Source organism: Neovison vison, chromosome 1 (assembly GCF_020171115.1).
Source record: "Neovison vison isolate M4711 chromosome 1, ASM_NN_V1, whole genome shotgun sequence".
Classification (NCBI taxonomy): Eukaryota; Metazoa; Chordata; class Mammalia; order Carnivora; family Mustelidae; genus Neogale; species Neogale vison.
Window position 1 is genome coordinate 218850718 of NC_058091.1, and position 24071 is coordinate 218874788.

At 36.6% G+C, this 24071-nt stretch overlaps 1 protein-coding gene across 1 annotated transcript in view; it reads right to left on the reverse strand.

Annotated features, from left to right (window-relative positions):
• The window catches only part of BDP1 (B double prime 1, subunit of RNA polymerase III transcription initiation factor IIIB), a 96316-nt gene that overhangs the window by 38481 nt on the left and 33764 nt on the right, over positions 1-24071 (reverse strand). Inside the window, exons 12-24 of the mRNA XM_044267515.1 lie at positions 22797-22955; positions 19721-19880; positions 18331-18422; positions 17235-17433; positions 16293-16405; positions 12734-14276; positions 11540-11724; positions 10587-10785; positions 7587-7765; positions 6199-6403; positions 4842-4981; positions 1062-1263; positions 613-803 (exon numbers count right to left, since the gene is read on the reverse strand). Of these exons, the coding sequence (XP_044123450.1) occupies positions 613-803; positions 1062-1263; positions 4842-4981; positions 6199-6403; positions 7587-7765; positions 10587-10785; positions 11540-11724; positions 12734-14276; positions 16293-16405; positions 17235-17433; positions 18331-18422; positions 19721-19880; positions 22797-22955 (3567 nt within the window). The remainder of the gene's footprint in view (positions 1-612; positions 804-1061; positions 1264-4841; positions 4982-6198; positions 6404-7586; positions 7766-10586; positions 10786-11539; positions 11725-12733; positions 14277-16292; positions 16406-17234; positions 17434-18330; positions 18423-19720; positions 19881-22796; positions 22956-24071) is intronic.

Sequence of the window (24071 nt, forward strand, 5' to 3'; positions counted from 1 at the left end):
TGGCTGGGTTATAAAAATTGGGGAGGGTATGTGCTATGGTGAATGCTGGGAAGTGTGTAAGCCTGATGATTCATAGACATGTACCCCTGGGGCTATTAATACATTATATATTAATAAAAAATTTTAAATTTTTTTTAAAAAGTGATACTGGTGTATCCTACTGGGTAAACAGACTAGGTTAAAATAAAGAAGGAAAGGTAAAAAATCCACCAGAACAGTTGTTTTTTAGAACTTAAGTTCTTTTCCACTATTCTTAAAACCTACAGAACATAAGCACCCTTCAGGTGTATTTGTGACCCCACCTGAACTAGCACTTTAATTATTTAAGTAACAGATACTGCTACTTTGGTCAGGCTTCCACTCATGTCTAATATACTCAATATCCAGAAATTTTAACTGTAGGAAAGAAAAATCTTCCTAAGAACATCAGAAAAAGGTAAACTTTAATAAATAAAAATCCTAAGCGGGAAAGGAGAAGACCTGTAATTATCAACCAATCTACACTTTTCTTAACAAACCATGTTTTTACTCTACCAATAAGTTATGGCAAGACATCCATAAAAAGTTACTTTTATTTCTTATTCTGAAAGTATTTGTTAAATAAAACTTTACCTTGATAGTCTACTGAGACATGGCTCTTCAGCAACTGAAGACACAGAATTATCCCCTACGGTTTTTCCTCCAGCACTTCCTGATGGTCCAACTTCTAAATGAGCACTGCTTTTGGCCAAAGTAGCCTCCGTGGAATTGACACAATCTTTTCTTGCTGAAACCTCCAAAGATGTCAGAAACTCAGCCTTTTCCTTAAGTTTAAGAAGAAACAGCTCATATTACCAAGGAAACAATATTTATGATCATTTGGTTCAGTGGCTAGGCCTACAGCTCTAAGTTTACACACATACAAGTGACTGGTTTCTAACTTTTTATAATATTAGAAGGTCACTCAATTTTTATAAAATTAGTTATAATACAAAAAACAAAACTATATTTTTAAAAATTATCTCCTTCATGATTTTGACAAAACAGAGCCCACTAACAAAAAGTATTTTTTTCAAACTTACTTTTTGAAGGAGGTGGGTGTCAGAATCTCGGGGCTGCAGCAAATTATCTTCTGGCTTCCTTGCCTCACTCTCATCTGCTCTGTCTTTTTCTATGCCTGGCTCATCTTTCTTACCATGTGCTCGTCCCAAATTTGGCTTAACCTTTCGGAACTGCCTTCTTACCAAATGTGCTGGACTAGGAACAGACCTTTTAGGTTCATGTCTAGAATGAAGTACAAATTATGATGAAAAACCAAAATCAGAATCCCATATCGACAAGAGAGCTGTTATATCAAACAATTTGGAACACAAACCAATACTGTGTTCAAAGGACTGCATATAAATTGGCTTTAAAACCAAGAACATAAAATGAAACCATATATGCTGATAAAAAGAATATAAAAGCTTTTATAATTTCCATTTTCTGTATAATCTGGAAAATAGTTTTCAGTAATATTAATCTTTTTTTACTTCACTCATAGATTCTGGTGTGTAGTGTCATGGTACATTAAGTAATTTTCAGAGAGATAACTAGATACAAAAAAAAAAAATAAAACCTGCCAGTAGTTGAACATGAATTTCACAATGGTATTTTTTTTTTAAGGTTTTATTTATTTATCTGACAGAAAAAAAGAGAGAGAGAGAGCACAAATAGGCAGAGCGGAAGGCACAGGGGAAAGGGAGAAGCAGGCTCTCCACTTAGCAGGGAGCTCAATGCGGGATTTGATCCTGGGACTCCAGGATCATGACCTGAGCTGCAGGCATCAGCTTAACCAACTGAGCCACCCTGGTGCCCCCACAATGGTACTTTAAACAAATATCTTCAACTGGGCTCCGACACATGAACAAATATATAATGTCACAACATCCTTGGTCCTTCTGGTTGGAGACCAGGCTTGAAAGCCAGAGTCCATTCTCCCATCACAGACCTATCAGTTTATGGAAAAAGGTTTACTAATAGCCACTGTCACAGGATCTCAAAATAATCATTTTGTGTCTGCCAAATCAGAAAAAGACAAGGTTTAATATTCAACAGAGTAGGTATAGTTCCCAAAACAACCCCTGAAGAGCTATCTTAAGTTCTCCTGGAAAATATTTTAATAACTGGCAAGGATCTGAATTCTGAATTAGAGAAGCTTAAAACTAAAATAAACCTGGATATTATAAAGAAAATTAGGCATATAAGTATCTATCAGGAGTTCTCTGAAAACATCTATATTAAAGAACTAATCTTTTTTTAAGATTTTATTTATTTATTTGACAGAAAGAGATCTCAAGTAGGCAGAGAGGCAGGCAGAGAGAGAGGAAGGGAAGCAGGCTCCCTGCTGAGCAGAGAGCCCAATGTGGGGCTCGATCCCAGGACCCTGAGACCATGACCTCAGCTGAAGGCAGAGGCTTTAACCCACTGAGCCACCCAGGTGCCCCTTAAAAACTAATCTTAAGTAATATTTCTAACAAATTACCTAGCAGAGAAATACTCAGTTACATTACCCAATGTTCCAACTCTGCCAAGCTCTTCTGGCAGCAAAACACCAAGGAAGTTCACTGGATATTCTAACAAGGTTATGATGCTAGCTAAATACATTCCAATGTAGGCCAATGAATTTAGGAAAACAGATTATATTTAAAGTAAGTTATTTACAGTCACCTGTGATTCTACAAAGGCAAGTAAAAGTAAAATAAATATATAAACCTAACACACTACTTAAGTCAAAAGGGACAATAAGACAATACTGGACTTAGGAACAACCTAATTTTAAAACTATAAAGATTTTTACTCTGAAGAAAGCATCAGTCATGATAAAGTGAAGAGCTGGAATAAATTTCATGAATAGAAAAAGGGTTTTCAAGAGGAAAAAAAAGGGTTGGGGTGGGCTGGAGCATGGGTTTCCATAAAAAAATTAAAAGTTTGATTTCTCTCATTAAAAAACACAAAAGTTGAGCATAAAATCTCTTGAAACATGTAAAGTTTCTTTCAGGAAAGTCTGCTGATGTAACTACAAGAATCTGCTAGTCTGAAAGTCACAAATCCTGAAAACTTAAGTTTAAAAACTAATTTGCCAGTGTTTATTTTGAACAAGCCATTCAAATCCTCTTGGTCTAGCTAGTTAATGACAAATGAGAGCACTAAGAAAGGCTGAACTTGAAGGTCACTAATCTTTAAAGGCTCAGTAAGTCAAAATCAAATACTTACAATGGTCTGTATTCCTTACAATATAATCTGCCATTCTCCCTAGTCTGCCTTTACCCTTTCCTACATCTACTACTCTCCTTCTTTTTCCCCATTTCACACAGCTCCCTTCACCGTTCCTCAAACAAGCCAGGCATGCTCTCGCCTTAAGTACTGCGAAGCTGCTGTTCCCTCTCCCCTTCGACAACCCCTGGACCTGCTGTTCCTTCACTTCTTTTGGGTCTTCCTTATAGTGGTACCCTTGCAATGAAGCATCTTTTGATCATTGCTAATCATAATATAGTATTAAGGTGCCTGGTGGCTCAGTTGGTTAAGAGTCCAACTCCTGATTTTGGCTCAGGTCATTTCAGGGCCATGAGATCGAGGCCTGCATGGGGTTCGGCACTCAATGGGGAGAATGCTTGAGATTTTCTCTCTCTCTCCCTCTGCCCCCTCCCTGCTCACTCACACACATGCACATATATGCGCACCTGCACTCTAAAATAAATAATCTTTTTTTTAAAAAAGTAGTATCAGAGGGGTGCCTGGGTGGCTCAGTGGGTTAAGGCCTCTGCCTTCGGCTCAGGTCGTGATCCCAGGGTCCTGGGATCAAGCCCCACAACAGGCTCTCTGCTCAGCCGGGAGCCTGCTTCCCTCTCTCTCTCTCTGCATGCCTCTCTGTCTGCTTGTGATCTCCGTCTGTCAAATAAAAAAATAATAATAATTTTTTAAAAAAAATTAAAATAAATAATCTTTTTTTTAAAAAAGTAGTATCAGAGGGGCGCTTGGGTGGCTCAGTGGGTTAAAGCCTCTGCCTACAGCTCTGGTCACGATCTCAGGGTCCTGGGATCGAGCCCTGCACCAGGCTCTCTGCTTGGCGGGGAGCCTGCTTCCCCCTCTCTCTGCCTGCTCTCTGCCTACTTGTGATCTCTGTCTGTCAAATAAATAAATGAAATCTTTAAAAAAAAAAAAAGTAGTATCAGTAATAATAAAGCAGATTTTAAGTAATAAATAAAAGTGGTAGTACTGAAATATCTTCACCTTTCTGGTCTAACTCATTTAAAAGATATCATTCTTAACATTTGGTTTGGGATATTCTAGGATATAGCATTTCCTATGTATGAATTTAGTCAGTAGGATATAAATTTCTAAATATACCAGGAACTTAAGAACTTGTCTACTATTAAATTTAGTTTTAAAATAAAATATGAGGAGGCTCGTCAAACTTTGTGGAGAAATCATAAATGAAGAGAATATCAATCATGCAATTCTTATAGTATTTGAAGAAGCATATTTAAAATATTCTATTTCAGACACATGGTGGCCCAGTCATTAAGCACCTGCCTTCGGCTCAGGTCATGATCCCAGGGTTCTGGGATCAAGGCTCACATCAGGCTCCCTGCACATCGGGAAGCCTGACTCTCCCTCTCCCACTCCCACTCCCCCTGCTTGTGTTCCTTCTCTCTCTGTGTCTCTGTCAAATAAATAAAATTTTTAAAAAATAAAAATTTTAAAAAATTCCATTTCATAATTAAGTATTGCTTTAACCTTTCACAAAATTTTCTTGATGTCAAGTTCTCCAACCTTTATCTTCAGAAGTTTTATGCTTTTCTGCTTAAAAGCAAACTTACCTCATCTTTTCATCTAAAACATTTATTTTGTTAAGATGAAGAGGTTCTGCAAGGACCATGTGACTCTGGTTTTCACACGTTATACCTTCTGAAACTTTGGAGGATACAACTTCAATTTCAGTTCCAACTGGAGAGCTTGGCTAAAATGACAAAAGAATGGTAGCATTTTTTTTTCTAATACCTCCCAAAATATTTCAATCATTAGATATTGAGTTTTTCAAAACAAAGAGTCAAACTAGGTATGCAATGTTCACTTTTTGTCCAAAATAAAACTATCTAATTCAGAGAGAAGCTTCAATTACTGCAATTATTATGTTTACAGGACACTTTAAAAACTAAATAATTATCTGTTGTGAACGCCTACCAGCCCTCCCACCTCACCCCCAAAATTTTTCCCAAAAAGTTCAATGATTTCTTCTGGGGATAGAGAGGTTTCAAACAAGATTACAATGGCTTTAAATCTAGATTTCCCCTTGGTAGACAGAGAAAAAGAAGGACAAAGAAATAAGATCTGTTGAAAAGTGCATTACACTACTTAGATTTATACCAAAAGATATATCAAAAAAAGATTGGTTAAACTGTCAAACAGCAGAATGTTATGCAGCAATGAAAAACGATATACCTCTATACTTCTTGACATGAAAAGTCACTTAATATATTAAGTAAAATATAAGTCACAAAAATAACATGTACGGGGTGCCTGGGTGGCTCTGTGGGTTAAAGCCTCTGCCTTCAGCTCGGTCATGATCTCAGGTCCTGGGATCGAGCCCCACATTGGGCTCTCTGCTCAGCAGGGAGCCTGCTTCCTCCTCTCTCTCTGCCTGCCTCTCTACCTGCTTGTGATTTCTGTCTATCAAATAAATAAATAAAATATTTTTTTAAAAAACCATGTACGCAGTGACTTTACTATTTTAAAAAATTATTATCTTACGTTTCAGTAATCTCTATACCTGATGTGGGGCTTAAACTTACAACCCAAAGATCAAGAGCTGCATTTTCTACCACCTGAACCAGCCAGGTGCCCCAGAGATTGTATTATTTAAATTTACATAAGTGTACACACATGCATGCATGGAGATATACCCAGTAAGATACGTCAGAAGGTTTTCAGTGGTTACCTCAATTTATTATAATATTTTGTATTAATTGAGTATTTTCATAATGAATAGGTTCATTAATTAGGGGGAAAATCTGTTTTCATTTGAAAAAAATCTAGAATGGTAAATCTAGAACAGAACTAGATATGTTATATATTCATTGATGAGAGTGTCACGTGCTTATATTCTAAACCTAGTCTGAGATGCCATTTCGTATTTTAACATGCATTAGAAGACTCAATTACATAACAATAACTTACCACAGTCAAGAACTTTTTAGTTTCATCTTTTTGTACTACTGTTCTTTCTTCCTTAATTATGCCTTCAGCTTCACCTTTTTCTATTTGCCTCGGTACAGCCTTTTTTATGTTTGGTCTGGGCCTCTGAAGTCGGCTCCTTACTATTCGAGCAGTTGGGATAATGCTTTCCTTCACTTCTTGCTGAAAAGTGTTTGTTCTATGAGCCCTAGAAGAGAGGACAGGGAGAAAGAGAGAGAGCTGGACTGTAAAAAGATGAAAACTACTGTAAAAACATAAAATTTGAATCTTCTCTAACTATAAAATCAAATTACTTCAATGATATATATTCTTTTATTTTAAAAAAATAGTTATTTTAATCCTGAAAAGGTAATGAATTTGTGTAATGTAGTAAATTCAAATTCATGGAGCCAGAAAGTATAAAGGTAGTTGCCAGGGAATGGAAGAAGGGGAATGGGGTATTCTTGTTAACGGGTGAAGTTTCAGGTTGGAAAAATGAAAAAGTTCTGGAGATATATGTGGTAACTGTTGCAAAACAACATGAATGTGCATTTTTGTGAATGTGCATTAATAACACTAGACCATCTATATAAAAAATGGTTAAAACTCTACTACAATTTTTTTGGTCAAGATTTTATTTATTTATTTGACAAAGAGAGAGAGAGAGAGAGCATACGCAGGGAGAAGCAGGGAGAGTAGCAGGCAGAGAGAGAGGGAAAAGCAGGGACTCACTAAGCAAGGAACTCAAAGTGGAACTTGATCCCAGGACCCCAGGATCATGCCCTAACTTAATGCAAATGCTTAACCAACTGAGCCACCCAGGCATCTTTCTACTACAGTTTTTAAGAAGATAATGAATACAATCCTTATATACATGTATTTTTAAATGCAGTGGTTTGCATAAAACCCTAAGTAGCTAATAGTGAATACAGGCAGGTAAGCATCAAAAGGTGTTAACTCAGTGTGATTTTCTATTTTAGACAGTCTGACACATGAATAAAAATAAACCAAGTATTCTTGGAGAGCCTGGGTGGTGCAGTCAGTTAAGCATCCAACTATTGGTTTTGGCTCAGGTCATGATGTCTGGGTCATAAGATCAAACTCCACAGCGGGCTGTGTGCTCAGTATGGCATCTGGTTAAGACTCTTTTTCCCTCTCCTTCTGCCCCTCCTCCCTGAGTACTCTCTGTCTCTCAAATAATCTTTTTAAAAATAATAAATAAATAAAAATAAACCAAGTATTCTTGATATTCACTTTTAAAATACATTAACACATCTTAGTAACAATGAAGAAATACTTGAAGAATTCTCTCATATTTTAGATTTTCCTTTGCTTTTTTTTTTTTAAAATATACATATATTTTAGATTTTCAAAGAAGTATCACTGTTTACCCCAGAGAAACAACTAATTCCTTTTCCTGGGTCTGTACAGGCTGAGACATGGCTTCAGGATCACAAGAACTTGAAGGTGAACGGTCCTTTTCAGTCTGTATACACGGTAATATTACAGTCTCCTCCTCCCTATGACCTGATTTGTCTTTTTCTCTTGATGTCATTAGGGAAGCCACACCCTAGAAGGCAGGTAAGGAAAATTTCATTGAGGGTTGATAAAAGTATAGGGAAACAGGAACTTTCATACACTACGAGCAAAATAAATTAGTAGAGTCTCTGCAGAGGACAACAGAAAGGTATCTACTAAAATTTTAATTCTCAGCAAATTTACTTCTAGAAATGTATCTTACAAACATATTCAAGTAAGTATATGGAAAAGTACATAAAAGATGTTTACTATACCCATTTAATAGCCCCCCCAAAAAGCAATGAACAAAATCAAAACACTGGGAACAAGACAAACCTACCAGCAGGGTATTGAATAAATTATAATTTGCTTATAGTGGAACAATACAGAACAATTTAGAAGATAAATCTGTATATACTGATCCAAAAATATGTTCATAATATTAAGTGAAAAATATGAGAAGGCAAGTTATAACACCATTTTTGGAAAACAAAGAAAATATCCACACATTTTATTTTTTATGTAAATAAGTATATATACAGAAAAGAATGGGTGGACATACTCAAAATAGTTACATGACTGATTAACCTGGGAGGAAGAAATGGGACATCACAATGGACTCTCACTTTTAGATTATGTATTTTTTCAATCTGCAATTTCTATAACCAGATAAAATAATCAATAAAAAAGATACACCTTTTTAAAATTTAAGAACAGAAAGAAAAAATACAAATTTTCAAGCATTGTAAGAACTAAGCTGTTTTACTTTTTTAACGATTTTTTAAAATTTATTTATTTGAGAGAGCATGAGGGTGAGAGAGAGAGCATGGGAGGGGAGAGGATCAGAGGGAGGGGGAGACTCCCTGCTGAGCGGGCAACCCGCCGGGCACTCAATCACAGGCGCCCTCTTTATTTATTTTTTAAATGGGCTCCACACTGGGCTTGAACTCACACCCCTGATATCAAAACCTAAACCAAAATCAAGAGTTGGACACTTAACCAACTGAGCCACCCAGACACCCCAGAACTAAGCTATTTTAAAACACTTGGGGCACCTGGGTGGCTCAGTTGGTTAAGCATCTGCCTTCAGCTCAGGTCATGATCCCAGAGTCCCGGAATGGAGCCCTACATGGGGATCCCGACTGAGCAGGGAGTCTGCTTCCCCCTCCGACCTTCCCCCCGTCATGCTTTCTCTCTCTCTCTCTCTCGAACAAATAGTTAAAAATAAATAAAAATAAAACAAAAAGAATTTTAATCCAAAATTGCATTTTTTTAAAAATACATCATTTTATTATCTTTTTTATGAACTGGGATTTTTTATTATTATTAAAGTACAGTTGACAATGTTTTATTAGTTTTAGATGCACAACACAGTGATTCAACAATTCTATACAGTACTCAATATTCACCACAGTAATTATAGTCACTATATATAACCATACGTTACTATATCACTACATATGTTACTATATTATTAAGTATATTCCCTATACCGTGCTTATCTGTTACTTATTTCATGACTGAAAATTTGTGCTTCTTAAAGGATTTATAAGTAATCTTTATACCCAACATGAGGTTCAACCTCACAACCCCAAGATCAAGAGTTTGCATATCTACCAACTAAGCCAGCCAGCAGCCCTGGGAAGTCTGGACCTCTTAATCACCCTTTCCTACTTCCCCCATCTTCCCACCTCCTTCTCCTCTGGCAACCACCAGTTTGTTCTCTGTATTTGAGTCTGTTTCTGTTCATTTATTTTTCAGATTCCACATGTAAGGGAAATGTATGGTATTTGTCTTTCTCTGACTTACTTCTCTTAGCTCAGAATCTCACTTGGCAAAAAGGACTTCTAGGCCCATTCATGTTACTGTACATGGCAATATCTCATTCTTTTGTATGGCTGGGTAATATCACAGTGTGTGTGTGTGTGTGTGTGTGTGTACACGTGTGTATATAAAACTCTTCTTCATTCACCTCTTGGTGAGTACTTTGGTTGGCTTCCTATCTTCTCTATTGTAAATAATGCTATGATAAACAGAAGGGTGCATCTATCTTTTGGAATTAGTCTTTTCATATCGGGCAAATACTCAGTACTATAATTACTGGATATGATAATTCTTTTTATTGTTTGAGGGCCCTCCATAATGTTTTCCACAGTGGCTGCACCAATTTACATTCCCATCAAGAGTGCATGAGGCTTCCTCTCTCTCCATATCGTTGCCAACACTTGCTATTCCTTGTCTTTTTGATACTAGTTAATCTGTCTGGTAGGAGGTGATAACTCATTGTGGTTTTGATTTGTGTTTTCCTGAAGATTAGTGATGTTGAACATCTCCTCATGTACCTGTTGCCATCTTCATGGCCAAAAAAGTACTTTTATATTTAGAACACTCAACTTATAAATGTTAAAATTTCCATTCAAGGTTTTTGATATTATATACACAATCTTAATCTGTTGTGGACCAAGTTAACAAAGTAAATAAAACACGTCCTTTAACTCTTCTCAAGCTTTTAACTTTTTAATTCACCTTAACAACAATATAAAATGAAGTATGACTATCAAACTCATTCTTCCTGTGAAGAAACTAGCTGCATCGTTTGGCTATGGTCCTGCAATAAACTTACTAGATCCCAGGATTCTTAAATTCCTTTCCATGAAATACTTGCCCATCATGAGAGATACAAGATTCTTACAAAACCACATGGAATAAGGAGGCACATTAATTATGGCAAACTAGTATCACATGCAGTAGAAATTATATGAGAAAATATCTGTTAAATGTTAACCCCAGCTGTTTTACTTTAGTAACAATAGCTAAGACAAAAAATATCCACCTTGAATAGCACTCACATGTTGAGAAGGGAGAGTACTCACCTGTTCACTGGTCTGCTGCACCACAACAGTCTCAGTTTTATCAGTTTCCAATTTCTTCCCATGTACATATTTTTCTGCTTCTGTAGTCTCTCTCTTTAAAGTTGCTCTTGCTAAGTTCGGTTTTGGTCTCTTGAATCGACTTCTCATAAAAGGTGCTGGTTTAACTTCAAGTGGCTTCTGCTCTTGAGGAAGAGATTTGCTTTTGGAAAAAGGATTATCAAACTTTAGAATGAGTTGAAGGGGCAATGAGAACAGAGTCTTAGGACAACTTGAGAAACTGGCAATAAATATTAAATCTAATTCTTATTTTTAATTTTTTAAAAATATTTTTATTAACATAATGTATTATTTTCCCCAGGGGAACAGGTCTGTGAATCATCAGTCTTACACATTTCACAGCACTCACCATTAACACACTCCCTCCCCAATGTCCCTTTAAATCTAATTCTTAACAGGTAAACAAATTGGGCTATTTGGCAGATCCTGAAAAATACAAGGAGTACAACTGAAATATAAGCCTATCATCTTTGCAAAGAGAAAATACCAGCTCTCACACCCATACTGACTTAGGAGTATGTGTTACATACAATTCTGATGTTAGTAATTCTCTCAATCTAGTGTCATAATGACCTCAAAATTCTCTCCCTATCATTCCAGAGCTGAAGCAGTTTAACACTATGCTATAGAAATCTTGAAATCTTACTGATAATCCGAAAATGTCTCCTTAGATGCTTTGTCTTGGGCACATGGGTGGCTCAGTCAATTAAGCGTCTGCCTCTGGCTTGGGTCATGATCCCAGGGTCCTGGGATCAAGCTCCCTGCTCAGTGGGGGGCCTGCTTCTCCCTCTCCTTACCCTCTCCCTGCTCTTGCTCTCTCCCTCCAATAAATATTTTTTTAAATAAAAAACAAAGATGATTTGTCTTTAAAAGCACACAGACCAATATGTTTATACCTTAAATTAGTATTTGAAAACTGTTCTGGAACATCTGGAGATAGCATCCCCTTGTCATTTGTTTTATCAGGTTCAGAAGTCTGTAAAGAAGTCTCCAAACAACTCAAGTGACCTGACAGTTCCTTTTCAGAATTTTTTTCTTCTTCAGGTGTCTGCACCACGGATAGTACTTCACTGCTAACATTCTAGAGGAATAGTCACAGGAAATCAGCACAAATGGAAAATGTCACAATCATGTGAACTTCAAGTAAACTTCTGAGGTTTTTTGAAGATTTTATTTTTAAGTAATCTTTACACCTCACATGCAGCTCAAACCTATAACCCCATGATCAAGAGTCACATGCTTTAAAAAAAGGTCATATGATCCACCGACTGAGCCAGCCAAGCAGCCCCACTGGAAACAAGCAGCTGGATGGCTCAGTCAGCTGGGCGTCCAACTCTCATTTTCAACTCAAGTCATGATCTCAGGGGTGTGGGATCAAGCCCCACAAAGCGCTTCATGCTGAGCGCGGACCCTGCCTTAGATTCTCTGACTCTCTCCAAGGCCCACCCCATAAGTGCTCTCTCTCCCTTTCTAAAATAAAGTAAAATTTTAAAAATATTTTTTAAAAAGGAAGAAAAAAGAAAATTTAAAAGTGGAGGGAAGGTGGGGGGCACCTGGATGGCTCAGTCACTCAAGCATCTGACTGTTGGTTTCAGCTCAGGTCATGGTCTCAGGGTTCTAAGATCGAGCCCTATATTGGGCTCCATGCTCAGAGCAGTCTGCTTAGTCCACCCTCCTACTTGCTCTCCTTAAATAATTTTAAAAATAAAAAAATAAAAGTGGAGTGGGACAGGAAATAAAAAAAGAAAGACATTTGGTCAAAAGAAATAATTCTACTACATGTTCACATTACAGTTAGCACTAATCCAGTCTAATTCCCTACACTCCTTTTAGCGAAGAGTAACTTCAAACTGACATTAAGAACAGTAACTTAACCACATTTAAATATATTTTTAAGTTACTTTTTTAAAAGATACATAGTTTCTTTAAGGTCCTAAAACACAGAATTTAGGGCTGGGAAAGACTTCAAAGCTTTTAGAGATTTTAAATTTTGTGGGATTTAAGAGCAATAATCACCGTTTTTATTTTGATAATTTTTCCCTGAAAAAGTGTTCAAAAATAGGTTTGCTAAAGAACAGAAAAATACATACTTTGATAGTTAGTGAAGACACAGTGCTGCAGCAACTACTACTGCTCTGCATTAAATCTGTGTCATTTTGCCTTGAGGTCCTGGTTTCCTCTGCTCCATATTTCCTTAAAGAAATGTCTCTTTTTCCAGTTTTTTCCAAATCTGCAGCCATTTCTTCAGGAGCACTAATCTCTTCTGATCTGCTTTTCTTTGAGGAAATGTCTCCAGTGTCTTTTGATTCTGCCTCTGTTTCTTCAATAGCAGTCATCTTTCCTGATACCTTTTCCATCAGGGAAAGATCTCCTTCTCCAGTTTCTTTCAAATCAATCTCCCTTTCCCCCGTGGCACTGATCCCCAGTAGTACCTTTTCCCCCAGGGAAGTTCCCTTTTCAATTTCTTTCCAATCTGTCTCCATTTCACCTTGAGTCTTAGCCTCTGGGGCCTTTTCTTCTATGTCTATTTCTCTTCTTTCAGTTTCTTCCAAATGTGTTTCTCTCTCCTTAATGGCATCAACAATCTCTGGTATATTTTCCCTTACAGAAACCTCACTTCCAGTTTCTTCTAAATGTGTTTCTACTTCATCTATAGTGCTGACCTCTGGGGCATTTTCCTGTAGGGATATTTTTCTTCTTCCAGTTTCTTCCAAATCTGCCAATATTTCTTCAGTGATATCAGACACCTCTGATACAGTATCCCTTGGGGAGACCTCTCTTCCAGTTTCCTCAGTGACATCAGACACCTCTGATACAGTATCCCTTGGGGAAACCTCTCTTCCAGTTTCCTCCAAATTTATCACTCTTTCCTCAGTGACATCAGACACCTCTGATACAATATCCCTTGGGGAAACCTCTCTTCCAGTTTCCTCAGTGACATCAGACACCTCTGATACAATATCCCTTGGGGAAACCTCTCTTCCAGTTTCCTCCAAATTTATCACTCTTTCCTCAGTGACATCAGATACTTCTGATACAGTATCACTTGGGGAAACCTCTCTTCCTGTTTCCTCCAAATTTATCACTCTTTCCTCAGTGACATCAAACACCTCTGATACAGTATCCTTTGGGGAAACCTCTCTTCCAGTTTCCTCCAAATTTATCACACTTTGCTCAGTGACATCAGACACGTCTGATACAGTATCCCTTGGGGAAACCTCTCTTCCAGTTTCTTCCAAATTCTTCACTCTTTCCTCAGTGATATCAGACACCTCTGATATAGTGTCCCTTGGGGAAACCTCTCCTCCTGTTTCTTTCAAATCTGTCTCCATTTCCACAGTGCTGGTCATCATTTCTGGTATCTTCTCTCTGGGAGACTTGTCTCTTTCAGTTTTCCCTAAATATGACTCCATTTCCTTAGTAGAATTAGCCTCCACTGATATGCTCTCCGTTGGTAAGGCTTCTTCCATTCTTGTAATTTCTCTCACAGGTGCTGCAAATTGCCCAGATTCAATCTCCTCTGACACCTCTTTCTTTGAGAAAATTTCTCTTCTTCTAGCTCCTCTTCCTATATTTGGCTTTGGTTTCTGAAATCGAGTCTTTAGAACTGGGACCTTCTTATCCTCTTGAATACTATATATGTATATAAAAAAAAAAAAACATACAATCAAATTTTAAACCATACTGCCAGCTAAAGAAAGGATGGTTGAGAAAATACTACTGAAAGACAAGGAATTCTCAACTAAAAAATAAATTAAGAAAGCCTCAGGCATCTCAGGGTAAAACCTAAAAATTAAAGGAGAGGGAAAAAACCATGTTTTGAAATAATGAATTTTTAAAATATCTACTCACATACAGACATGTATAAAGAGAAATCTATCAATAAGGTCAATTAGAGTAGTAGTCAACTGGCTCTGAACCGTACCTAATTGTCAACCACACAATCCTTCTCAAATACTGGCTAAGAGTCTCCAGTCCTCTGCAATGGAGCTAGACGAAATTATGTCTACTATTCCTACCTCTTGGCCCCTCCTTTTATCCAGACATATGCATTGCCTTAAGAGTTAAGCAATGCATTTATATGGCCAGATTTGACCAGCATCTCAAATAGCCATATTGAAGTATGACCTGAACAAAAAAGTAGAAGAAAGGCTAGACTTTGAATGTGAAGATTGAAAAAATACTAGTAATTGTTGAAACTAAAAGGACACCTGGGTGGCTCAGTTGTTAGGCATCTGCCTTCAGCTTGGGTCATGATCCCAGAGTCCTGGAATCAAGCCCCCACATTGGGCTCTCTGCTCAGCAGGGAGCCTGCTTCTCTCTCTCTCTCTCTCTCTCTTTCCCTCTTTCTCTCTATGCCTATTTGTGATCTCTGTCTGTCAAATAAATAAATTAAATATTTAAAAGGAAAACAAAAGAAAACAAATAATAAACAGTGGGACGCCCTGGGTGACTCAGTCGTGGAGCGGCTGCCTTTGGATCAGGTCATGATCCCGGGGTGCTGGGATCGAGCCCCGCATCGGGCTCTCTGCTCAGTGAGAAGCCTGTTTCTCCCTCTCCCCCGGCTTGTGTTCCCTCTGTAGCTGTATCTCTCTCTGACGAAATAAATGAATAAAATCTTAAAAACACACACACACACACACACACACACACACACAAAACTACATATAGTAGTGCCAAGGAGTCCACTATTCTGTTCTCACTACTTTTGTGCACACTGAATATTTCTAAAGGAAAAACATTTTCTAAAGTATACTAGTAATTCCATAGATTTTGTTTGGTACCCTCCAGAGGGAACATAACAGATAAAAAAAAAACGCATGTGGCTAAAAGAAGTATGGGTTTCCATGTATGGGTTTTCATAAAATTTATGTGAATAAAGGTCATATGTGGATCAATCTAATCCCAAAGAAACAATGAGAAGAAAGTAAGTTGCATTTCATGTTTGAACATAGACATTTAATCTAATATGCATATTAATCAGGTCTAATTTGTGAGGAGTAAATCAACTCATCAAATCACTAGTAACTAAGAAATTAGAAAAAAGCTATGGGATGCCTGGGTGGCTCAGTTGCTTAAACAGCTGCTTTCAACTCAGTATGATCTCAAGGTCCTGGAATCAAGTTCCGCATCAGGCTCCTTGCTCAGTAGGGAGCCTACTTCTCCCTCTGCCCCTGCCTGTCACTCTGCTTGCTCGTGCTCTCTCTCTCTGACAAATAAATAATAAAATCTTAAAAAAAAAAAAAAAAAAAAAAAAGCTATGACATAAATTGCCCTGAAAAGTCTAGTTATATAGTGAATATCATGTAATCTTTTTTTTTTTAAGAAAGAATCTTTTTTTTTTTTTTAAGATTTTATTTATTTATTTGACAGAGAGAAATTACAAGTAGATGGAGAGGCAGGCAGAGAGAGAGGGAAGCAGGCTCCCTGCTGAGCAGAGAGCCCGATGCGGGACTCGATCCCAGGACCCTGAGATCATGACCTGAGCCGAAGGCAGCGGCTTAACCCACTGAGCTACCCAGGCGCCCCTCATGTAATCTTAATCATAAAAAATCTATCTGATTTGCTTTTGTTTTAAAAAATTGATTAAACATTTCTAAAACCTCATACAAAATTCAAAGATTACATAACCATTACGATGATGCTTACCTTACACATTCATTAACATTCATTTGGAAAAAATTATCTTCTTTCTCAGATTGTAATGGGATGTCTTCAAAGTCAACGTTTTTACATGACTGATCTTCTACTTGTTCAGGACTCTTAACAACAAACACATTTTTAAGGTTTCACAATGAAACACTCATTTATAAAAAATTGCATTGAAAACTTTGTCCAATTTGAGTATAAAGAAAATGGTAAACATTTCACAATTATAAAATGATACTCAACGACACTCTTAAAGGACACTTTTCAAAATGTTATTTAAATATCTTTAAAAAATCTCATAAGCTACACCTTCTACCTAATCTCAAATCCCTCATTCTTTTCCTCTTAATCAGAAAGCAAGTTATAGCGCTTCAGTCTTGTCTCTTAGAATTATTCCCAGGGGTCTATCTTCTGCTTAGTACCATTACTGTATAGACCTTGAGAATTTTAACGAAAGAAATTCAAATATAACTATGATCTGAACTCTTACCCTCATCACAAAGACTAGTTATTATGTAAATAACCTAAAATTCATCATCTTTGCTCTTGGAATTCTATTTTAATAGGAAGCTTTTAACATTTTACTGTGTTTAAGCCAGAGCTAAAATTCACATATCTAGCTATATTTTCAAAAAGGAGGCAATCATAAATAAATTGCAAAAAGGAGGCATAATTTAAACACCTAAATAATGTGGAGGGGGGAGGCAAGTAAACATGAAGTAGTAAGATCAAAGCAGATGCTCCATTATGTAAATGCTCAAAATCTAGATTGCTCAGAGTTAAACAGATTTACAAGTAGCAAAGTTGCTGGCTCTTAAGATTTTGGCTTTAAATTTAATATACAATGTATACAACGGTACAGTCTTGCTATTTAAAGAGGGGAGTAAAAGAAGGCTGAAGTACTTGTTTAACAAAAAAATTGCAAAGAATCAGAGTACTTACATCTCTAGCAACACAGGATTCACTTTCATTCTTTTTTACATTGGCCTCAATTTTTTCCTGTGATGCTAGAATTTTTCTTTCAGCAGCTTTACCTACATTTGGCTTTGGCCTTTGCAATCGGCTCCTCATTAGTCGTGCTGGTCTGACAATCTTTGTTTGATCATCTTCCTGCAGACCAATTTTTTCACTCAAACCAGAACTACAAAAGAATAGAACTATGGTTATTCTGAAGTTACATGTTTGTTTTCAGTAGTGCTTCTCCATGATACAAATAAGTAAACCATCTGGAATATAAAAATAATTACAAGTGTCCTCAAAAACATCCTCAAAGGGGCGCCTGGGTGGCTCGGTGGGTTAAGCCTCTGCCTTAGACTCAGGTCATGATCCCAGGGTCCTGGGATCGAGCCCCACATCGGGGCTCTCTGCTCAGCAGGGAGCCTGCTTCCCCCTCTCTTTCTGCCTGCCTCTCTGCCTACTTGTGATCTCTGTCAAATAAATAAATAAAATCTTTAAAAAAAAAAAATCCTCAAAGATACCCACCCTGTTTCTAAACCTTAACGTTTTGGGACAGACATTATTCTGGAACCCCAACTATAAAAATAATTTCATCACAAAACTGAAAAACATCTATATTGGACATACACTTAATACCATTCTCCACTAAGAATACTAGTTTGTAATGTATACCTCCAGGGCCCTAGACAAAGATTATGGCATAAATATACAGTCCAGAATCCAATGGTTCAAATTCATATTAGAATAAGACCTACTCTGAATGTGCATTCCTAGTTAAATATTCCCTTTGAAACCACCTGCTATCCAGAAACATGTACCTTAACCATTAATTAATCTAGTAAGACTTTGGTAAAATCCTGTTAGTAAGTTGAGGAAGAAATGTAACTGCATACCCAATGGATCTGTATCATAATTTATTTCTCCAGCAGCATAAAGAGCACTACTGAAATGTTTCAATACACCTACAGTTAAAAGAAGACTTAAGCACACTAAATGGAAGTAAAATTCAGACATTATCCAGTACAGAACTTATTACAGTCACTCTTAAAATCTACCTGAATTCTACTTCCTAAATACTTACATAGATACAGTCTCAGCTTCTGAGTTCTCTCTCTCTGTATTCTCCATTCCAGAAATGTCCAATGTATTCACTTTATCCTTTTCCATATGATTCTATAAATTCAATTTTTTACATTTTATTGAGTTAACATAAAAAAGTCCAAACTTGGTAATAAATGGAAATTAAAACAATGACTTTTCATTTTTTGTTCTTCTAATAATAATAGTTCTATAAATCATCGATGCAGCTGTGAACACTATAAAACATATAATTCCACCTACTACTGACAGGAACAAAAATTGGTATATCCTTTTGCCCATATGAAATCAAATGCCTAAAAAACGTTCATACTCAGGGCACTTGGGTGGCTCAGTTGGCTAGCATCTGTCTTCGACTGCTGTCATGACCTCAGGGTCCTGGGATCAAGGCCCATGTTGGGCTCCCTGCTCAGTAAAGAGTCTCCTTCACCCTCTCCCTCTGCCCCTTGCTCCTATTACTGGTGCACTCTCTCTCTCTTTCTCTCTCTCTCAAATAAATAAAATCTACTAAAAAAATGTTCATACTATAATAGCATTTCTAAGATTCTAAGTAAATATTTAGACAAACTATAAGAATGTTCACTAGAATATTATATAAAATGTCAAACACCATGAACAGACTAAATATTCTATAATGAGTAAATGGTTAAATTCTGTTTTACCCATTGACAGAATATTATGAAGTCACTAAAAACCATGTTTTCAAAGGATATTTAATAATATGGAAAAATATTTATGAAATGTTAAAAGAACTGAAGAAAGAGATAAAACTGAATACTACTAAATTCTGTAATAGAAAAATTGGAAGGATATATGCTAAAATGTTGGTTGCAGATGGATAATGAGATCACAAGTACTTTTTGTCTTCATTTTTAAAATAATCTGTACTTTCCCAATTTTCTTGAATTTTACAAGATTATAATAACCTGAGGCAACTGGGTGGCTCAGTCAGTTAAGAGTCTGCCTTCTAGCTCAGATGATCCCAGGGTCCTGGGATAGAGCCCTGAGTCAGACTCCCTGCCTAGCAGGGAGACTGCTTCTCCCTCTACCTCTGCCGCTCCCCCTGCTTATCCTCTCTCACTCTCATTCAAATGGATAAATAAAAATCTTAAAAATTTTTTTTTAATTTTTGAAAATTTATATATGTTAAACAAAAGAGATTTGTTGCTAATGAGTATGTTTGAAATGGTATGTCCTAGGTTCTAAATGCATAAACAGGAGATAAGATACATTTCATATTCATGTATAAGTTCTCGCACCTTTGTTTTAGTATCAGTTACATTATCATGTAATTATCAACTAAACAATTTATTCCCAACTACTTAGGGAAAATTTTTGTAATCTTATTTTCTATAAAGAGTCTTATTCCATACCTTTTCAAATGAAGTTTCTGCATGTAAACTCTTGCTCTCTGCATCTGTTTTACCTTGTGAAAGAACAGATTTCTTCCCAACTGCCCTTGATAAATTGGGTTTAGGTCTCTGTAGTTGTCTTCGTCCCATTAGTTTAACATTTCCTGACTGATCTGTTTCCCTAAGAAATGAAAATTATTTTTTATTTTTTTAAATGAACATTATTTAAATCGCACCAACACAGAGGCACAGTCAAATAAAATTTGGAAAAATTCTTTAAAAATCCACTCAGAGGCAGAAAAGAAGTCCTGTAGGTTTACTCAAAGAGTAGCAAAGAAAACTGAAAAACAAGAGTTGTGAGGAGGTAACTTATTTTACCAGATGCTAAAAAGCAACTATGCAGCATTAATAACTAAAACACTGGTACTGATAACATGAATAAACAGATAAATGAAACACAAAAGAAAACTTAGAAGATGACTTCAAAACACATGAAAGAGCAGCGCCGGGGTGGCTCAGTGGGTTAAAGCCTCTGCCTTCGGCTCAAGTCATGATCTCAGGGTCCTGGGATCGAGCCCCACATCGGGCTCTGCTCCACAGGGAGCCTGCTTCCTCCTCTCTCTCTCTGCCTGCCTCTCTGCCTACTTGTGATCTCTGTCTGTCAAAAAAATAAATAAAATCTTTTAAAAAAACACACATGAAAGAAATACATTTAAAAAGGCAGCATTTAGGGTGCCTGGGTGGCTCAGTGGGTTAAGCCACTGCCTTCGGCTCAGGTGATGATCTCAGGGTCCTGGGATCGAGTCCCACATCGGGCTCTCTGCTCAGCAGGGAGCCTGCTTCCCTCTCTCACTCTCTCTCTGCCTGTCTCTCTGCCTACTTGTGATCTCTGTCAAATAAATAAATAAAATCTTTAAAAAAAAATGCATAAAAAAAATAATAAAAATAAAAAGGCAGCATTTAAAACAGCAAGAATGAGATACAAAATAATGTATTGTTACAAACAGTATCAAAAGCAATGGTGATGGGAAAACTAACACTGGGGACTAAAATAAGATTAGCTCCATTTCTCGCACTGTACTTGTAGTATGTTCCAACATATCAGAGTTAAATAAAGCCATACAGTCAACAAGGATGAATTCTTTTATAACCCTGAGTTGGGGTAAGCCTTTATAAAGTTTAACTAAAAATTCAAGAGCCATAAAAGAAAAAAAGAGAGAAAATTCAGAAATTTAACTACATAAAAATCAAAAACTTCTACATGACTAAGTCAAAAGTCAAACTACCAACCAAGAAAGGATGTTTTGCAAATCACAGAACAAGGCTAATCTCCCTAAAATAAAAAGAGCTCCTGCAAATAATAGCATCAAAAACTCATTTTAAAACTGGACAAAGAGAGGCTCCTGAGTTGCTCAATCAGTTGAGTGCTGGCCTCTGGCTCAGGGCATGATCCCAGGGTCCTTGCGATCAAGCCCCACATTGGGCTCCCTGCTCAGTACACTACCACAAATGTTATTTTGTCATTTTTATGATTTTGTTTCTCTAACTTACTTTAATTGTAAGATTACAGCAAATAATATATATAACATACAAAATATGTGTTAATCATCCAATTATGTCATCAGGCTTCTGGTCAACAGGAGACCATTAGTAGTTAAGTTTGGAAGAGTCAAAGTTATTTGTGGATTTGCAACTGCCAAGGGGTCAGTATCCCTAACCACTGTGTTGTTCCTAAGGGTCCACTGTACTTACTTGCAGGTTAAAGGACAGAGGTTTAAGATTTTAAGCACTGTTTGAAAAAATAACCTACATAACCATCAGCTGAGCTTTGATTATATAAACTCTAATCCATCTATATATACTAGAACACTATGAAGTGCTCTCTTCAGTAGCACACAAACACCAGAACACTATGCACTAGGCAGCTATTCAAAAATAATAAGGAATATCGAAAAAAATAAAATAAAATAAATAAGGAATATCTTCATGCAAAGGTATCAAGATATAAAACGAATAAATTGCAAATGGTATCTGTGTGAGTCTAGGGTGTGTGTGTGTGTGTGTGTGTGTGTCTGTACACACATACATTATCATCATTAGGGCTTTAAGAAGAGTAAAAAAATATAAAGAACATGTATTTGCATTAGCTTTAAAGTACTTTTTGTTAAATCTCAGAAAGAAAATCAGAAATAAATTACACACGGGGCTCCTGGGTGGCTCAGTGGGTTAAAGCCTCTGCCTTCGGCTCAGATCATGGTCTCAGAGTCCAGGGATCAAGCCCCGCATCGGGCTCTCTGCTCAGAAGGAAGGAAGCCCTCTCTCTCTCTGCCTGCCTCTCTGCCTACTTGTGATCTCTCTCTCTGTCAAATAAATAAATAGAATCTTTAAAAAAAAAGAAAGAAAGAAATTACACAAGTTACTTAGAGTGAATGCAGACATAGGAGGAGGGATATTTTACTCTTTTTATACTTCTAGGTGTTTGTGCCATAAGACCATTTTGCCTATTCCAAAGAGTAAACTTTCGTTAAAAAAAAAAAAAAAAAAAGTTTCATTTTCAGTGTGACTGTGCTTTACTGAAAATAAGTAAGAATTCATAAACTAAATAGCATGTAAGCCTATATGAGGAGTTTAGGAGGGACTCAAGGAAGTCTGAATTTCTGAGCTATCTCTTTTCAAAGGCAGATTCTTATAGTGTTTTTATTCTGTTTTTAGTGCAAATATTAATCAATATTTACACACTAGGAAACAATAATTTCTTTAATGTCATCAATATCAAAAATCTACTACTTTGAAAAATGATTCAAACCAAGTAAAAGTATCTCACAGCAAATGTTTAGGCTTCTAAATTATTTTAGAATTTCAGCATAAGTCACCACTGTGCATAAAATTCCTATCATGGTTATAAAAGAGCATCTTTCTATAATGAAATACAAAGTGATAAGCCCTTAAGTCACAATCAGACCACAGTACAATTTTATATTAAATGGTGTACCATCCCTTTCTAATCCCTAAAGAAAGAAACATTATCCTTTCTTAAATAAGAAATCATCACAATTTTGAAAATAAATTTTAAAATCCTAACATATAAAATACTTACAATGATTTATTTTTTAGGTCAACACTGCTTTCTTCTGTATAATTCCTTTCAACATTATTCACCTCACACAGTGCACTAATTCCAGCTTCTGATAAAGGCAAACCTGAAGGGCTTGATTCTGAAGCTTCAGTTCCTAGTGATGTGGCATCTTGTTGACCACTAAGCAAATGAAAATACAGGAGGAAAAGAATTCTTAGTAATATGTGTTTTATAATAACTACTTATAATAATTATAATAACTACTTAAAATATTTCTTAATATATAAAACAACTGGGAAAACGATACTTTGTATTTTGGTATTATCAATATAAATATTTTGGCTTTTCTATGATCCTTCTTGTACCATATTGCTAAAAACTGTATCTTCAGGGGTGCCTGGGTTGCTTGGTCGGTTAAGTATTCAACTCTTGATTTTTGACTCAGGTCATGACCTCAGGATGGTGAGATCAAGTCCCAAGTCAGGCTCCACAATGAACGTGGAGGCTGCTTAAGATTCTTAACTCTAGGGAACAACCTGAGGGCTGCTGGAGGGGAGGAGGTTGGGGGATGGGATAACTGGGTGATAGTCATTAAGGAGGGCACTTGATATAATGAGCACTGGGTGTTATATGCAAGTGACGAATCACTAAAATCTATCCTTGAAATTAATAATGTACTGTATGTTAACTAACATGAATTTAAATAAAATCTTAAGAAAGCAAGTTTTCTACCAAAAAAAGAATCAATCTTTCCCCCTTCCTCTGCCCCTCTCTCCCTACTCGCACACACTCCCTCTCTCAGAAACAACCAACCAACCAACCAACCAACAAAAAACCTGTATCTAGAGAGAAAGTAACAGCCACAAATTAAAAGGCATAGGAAAACACTCAAGTCAAAATGAAAAATTCTTAATTATATGGGGTTGACAAATCAAATCTATGTGCAAAATCAGAGCAATATTAAGGAATAATCTCTCATTTCAATCTTATACAGGCATGGTAGTCTGTTAACCAAAAGTTTTATAAATCCGAGGACACAGCGCCAATATGCATAAGCTGCACTTAGCACTGTATGCCAAAGCAAGACTGCCATATTATGAAATACTCCAATAATGATATAAATGATGGCCATGTACTAACTGGCACCCAAAAGCAACACATACAACATTCACCTCATTCTTCCTACTGCGTGTTTTCTTTTCCCAACTAATCAATAAGAACTCTTTATATGTTATTTGCTGGTTAGATACCATACATAAAACCTCCCCAATACTATGCTTGCCTTTCACTTTCCTT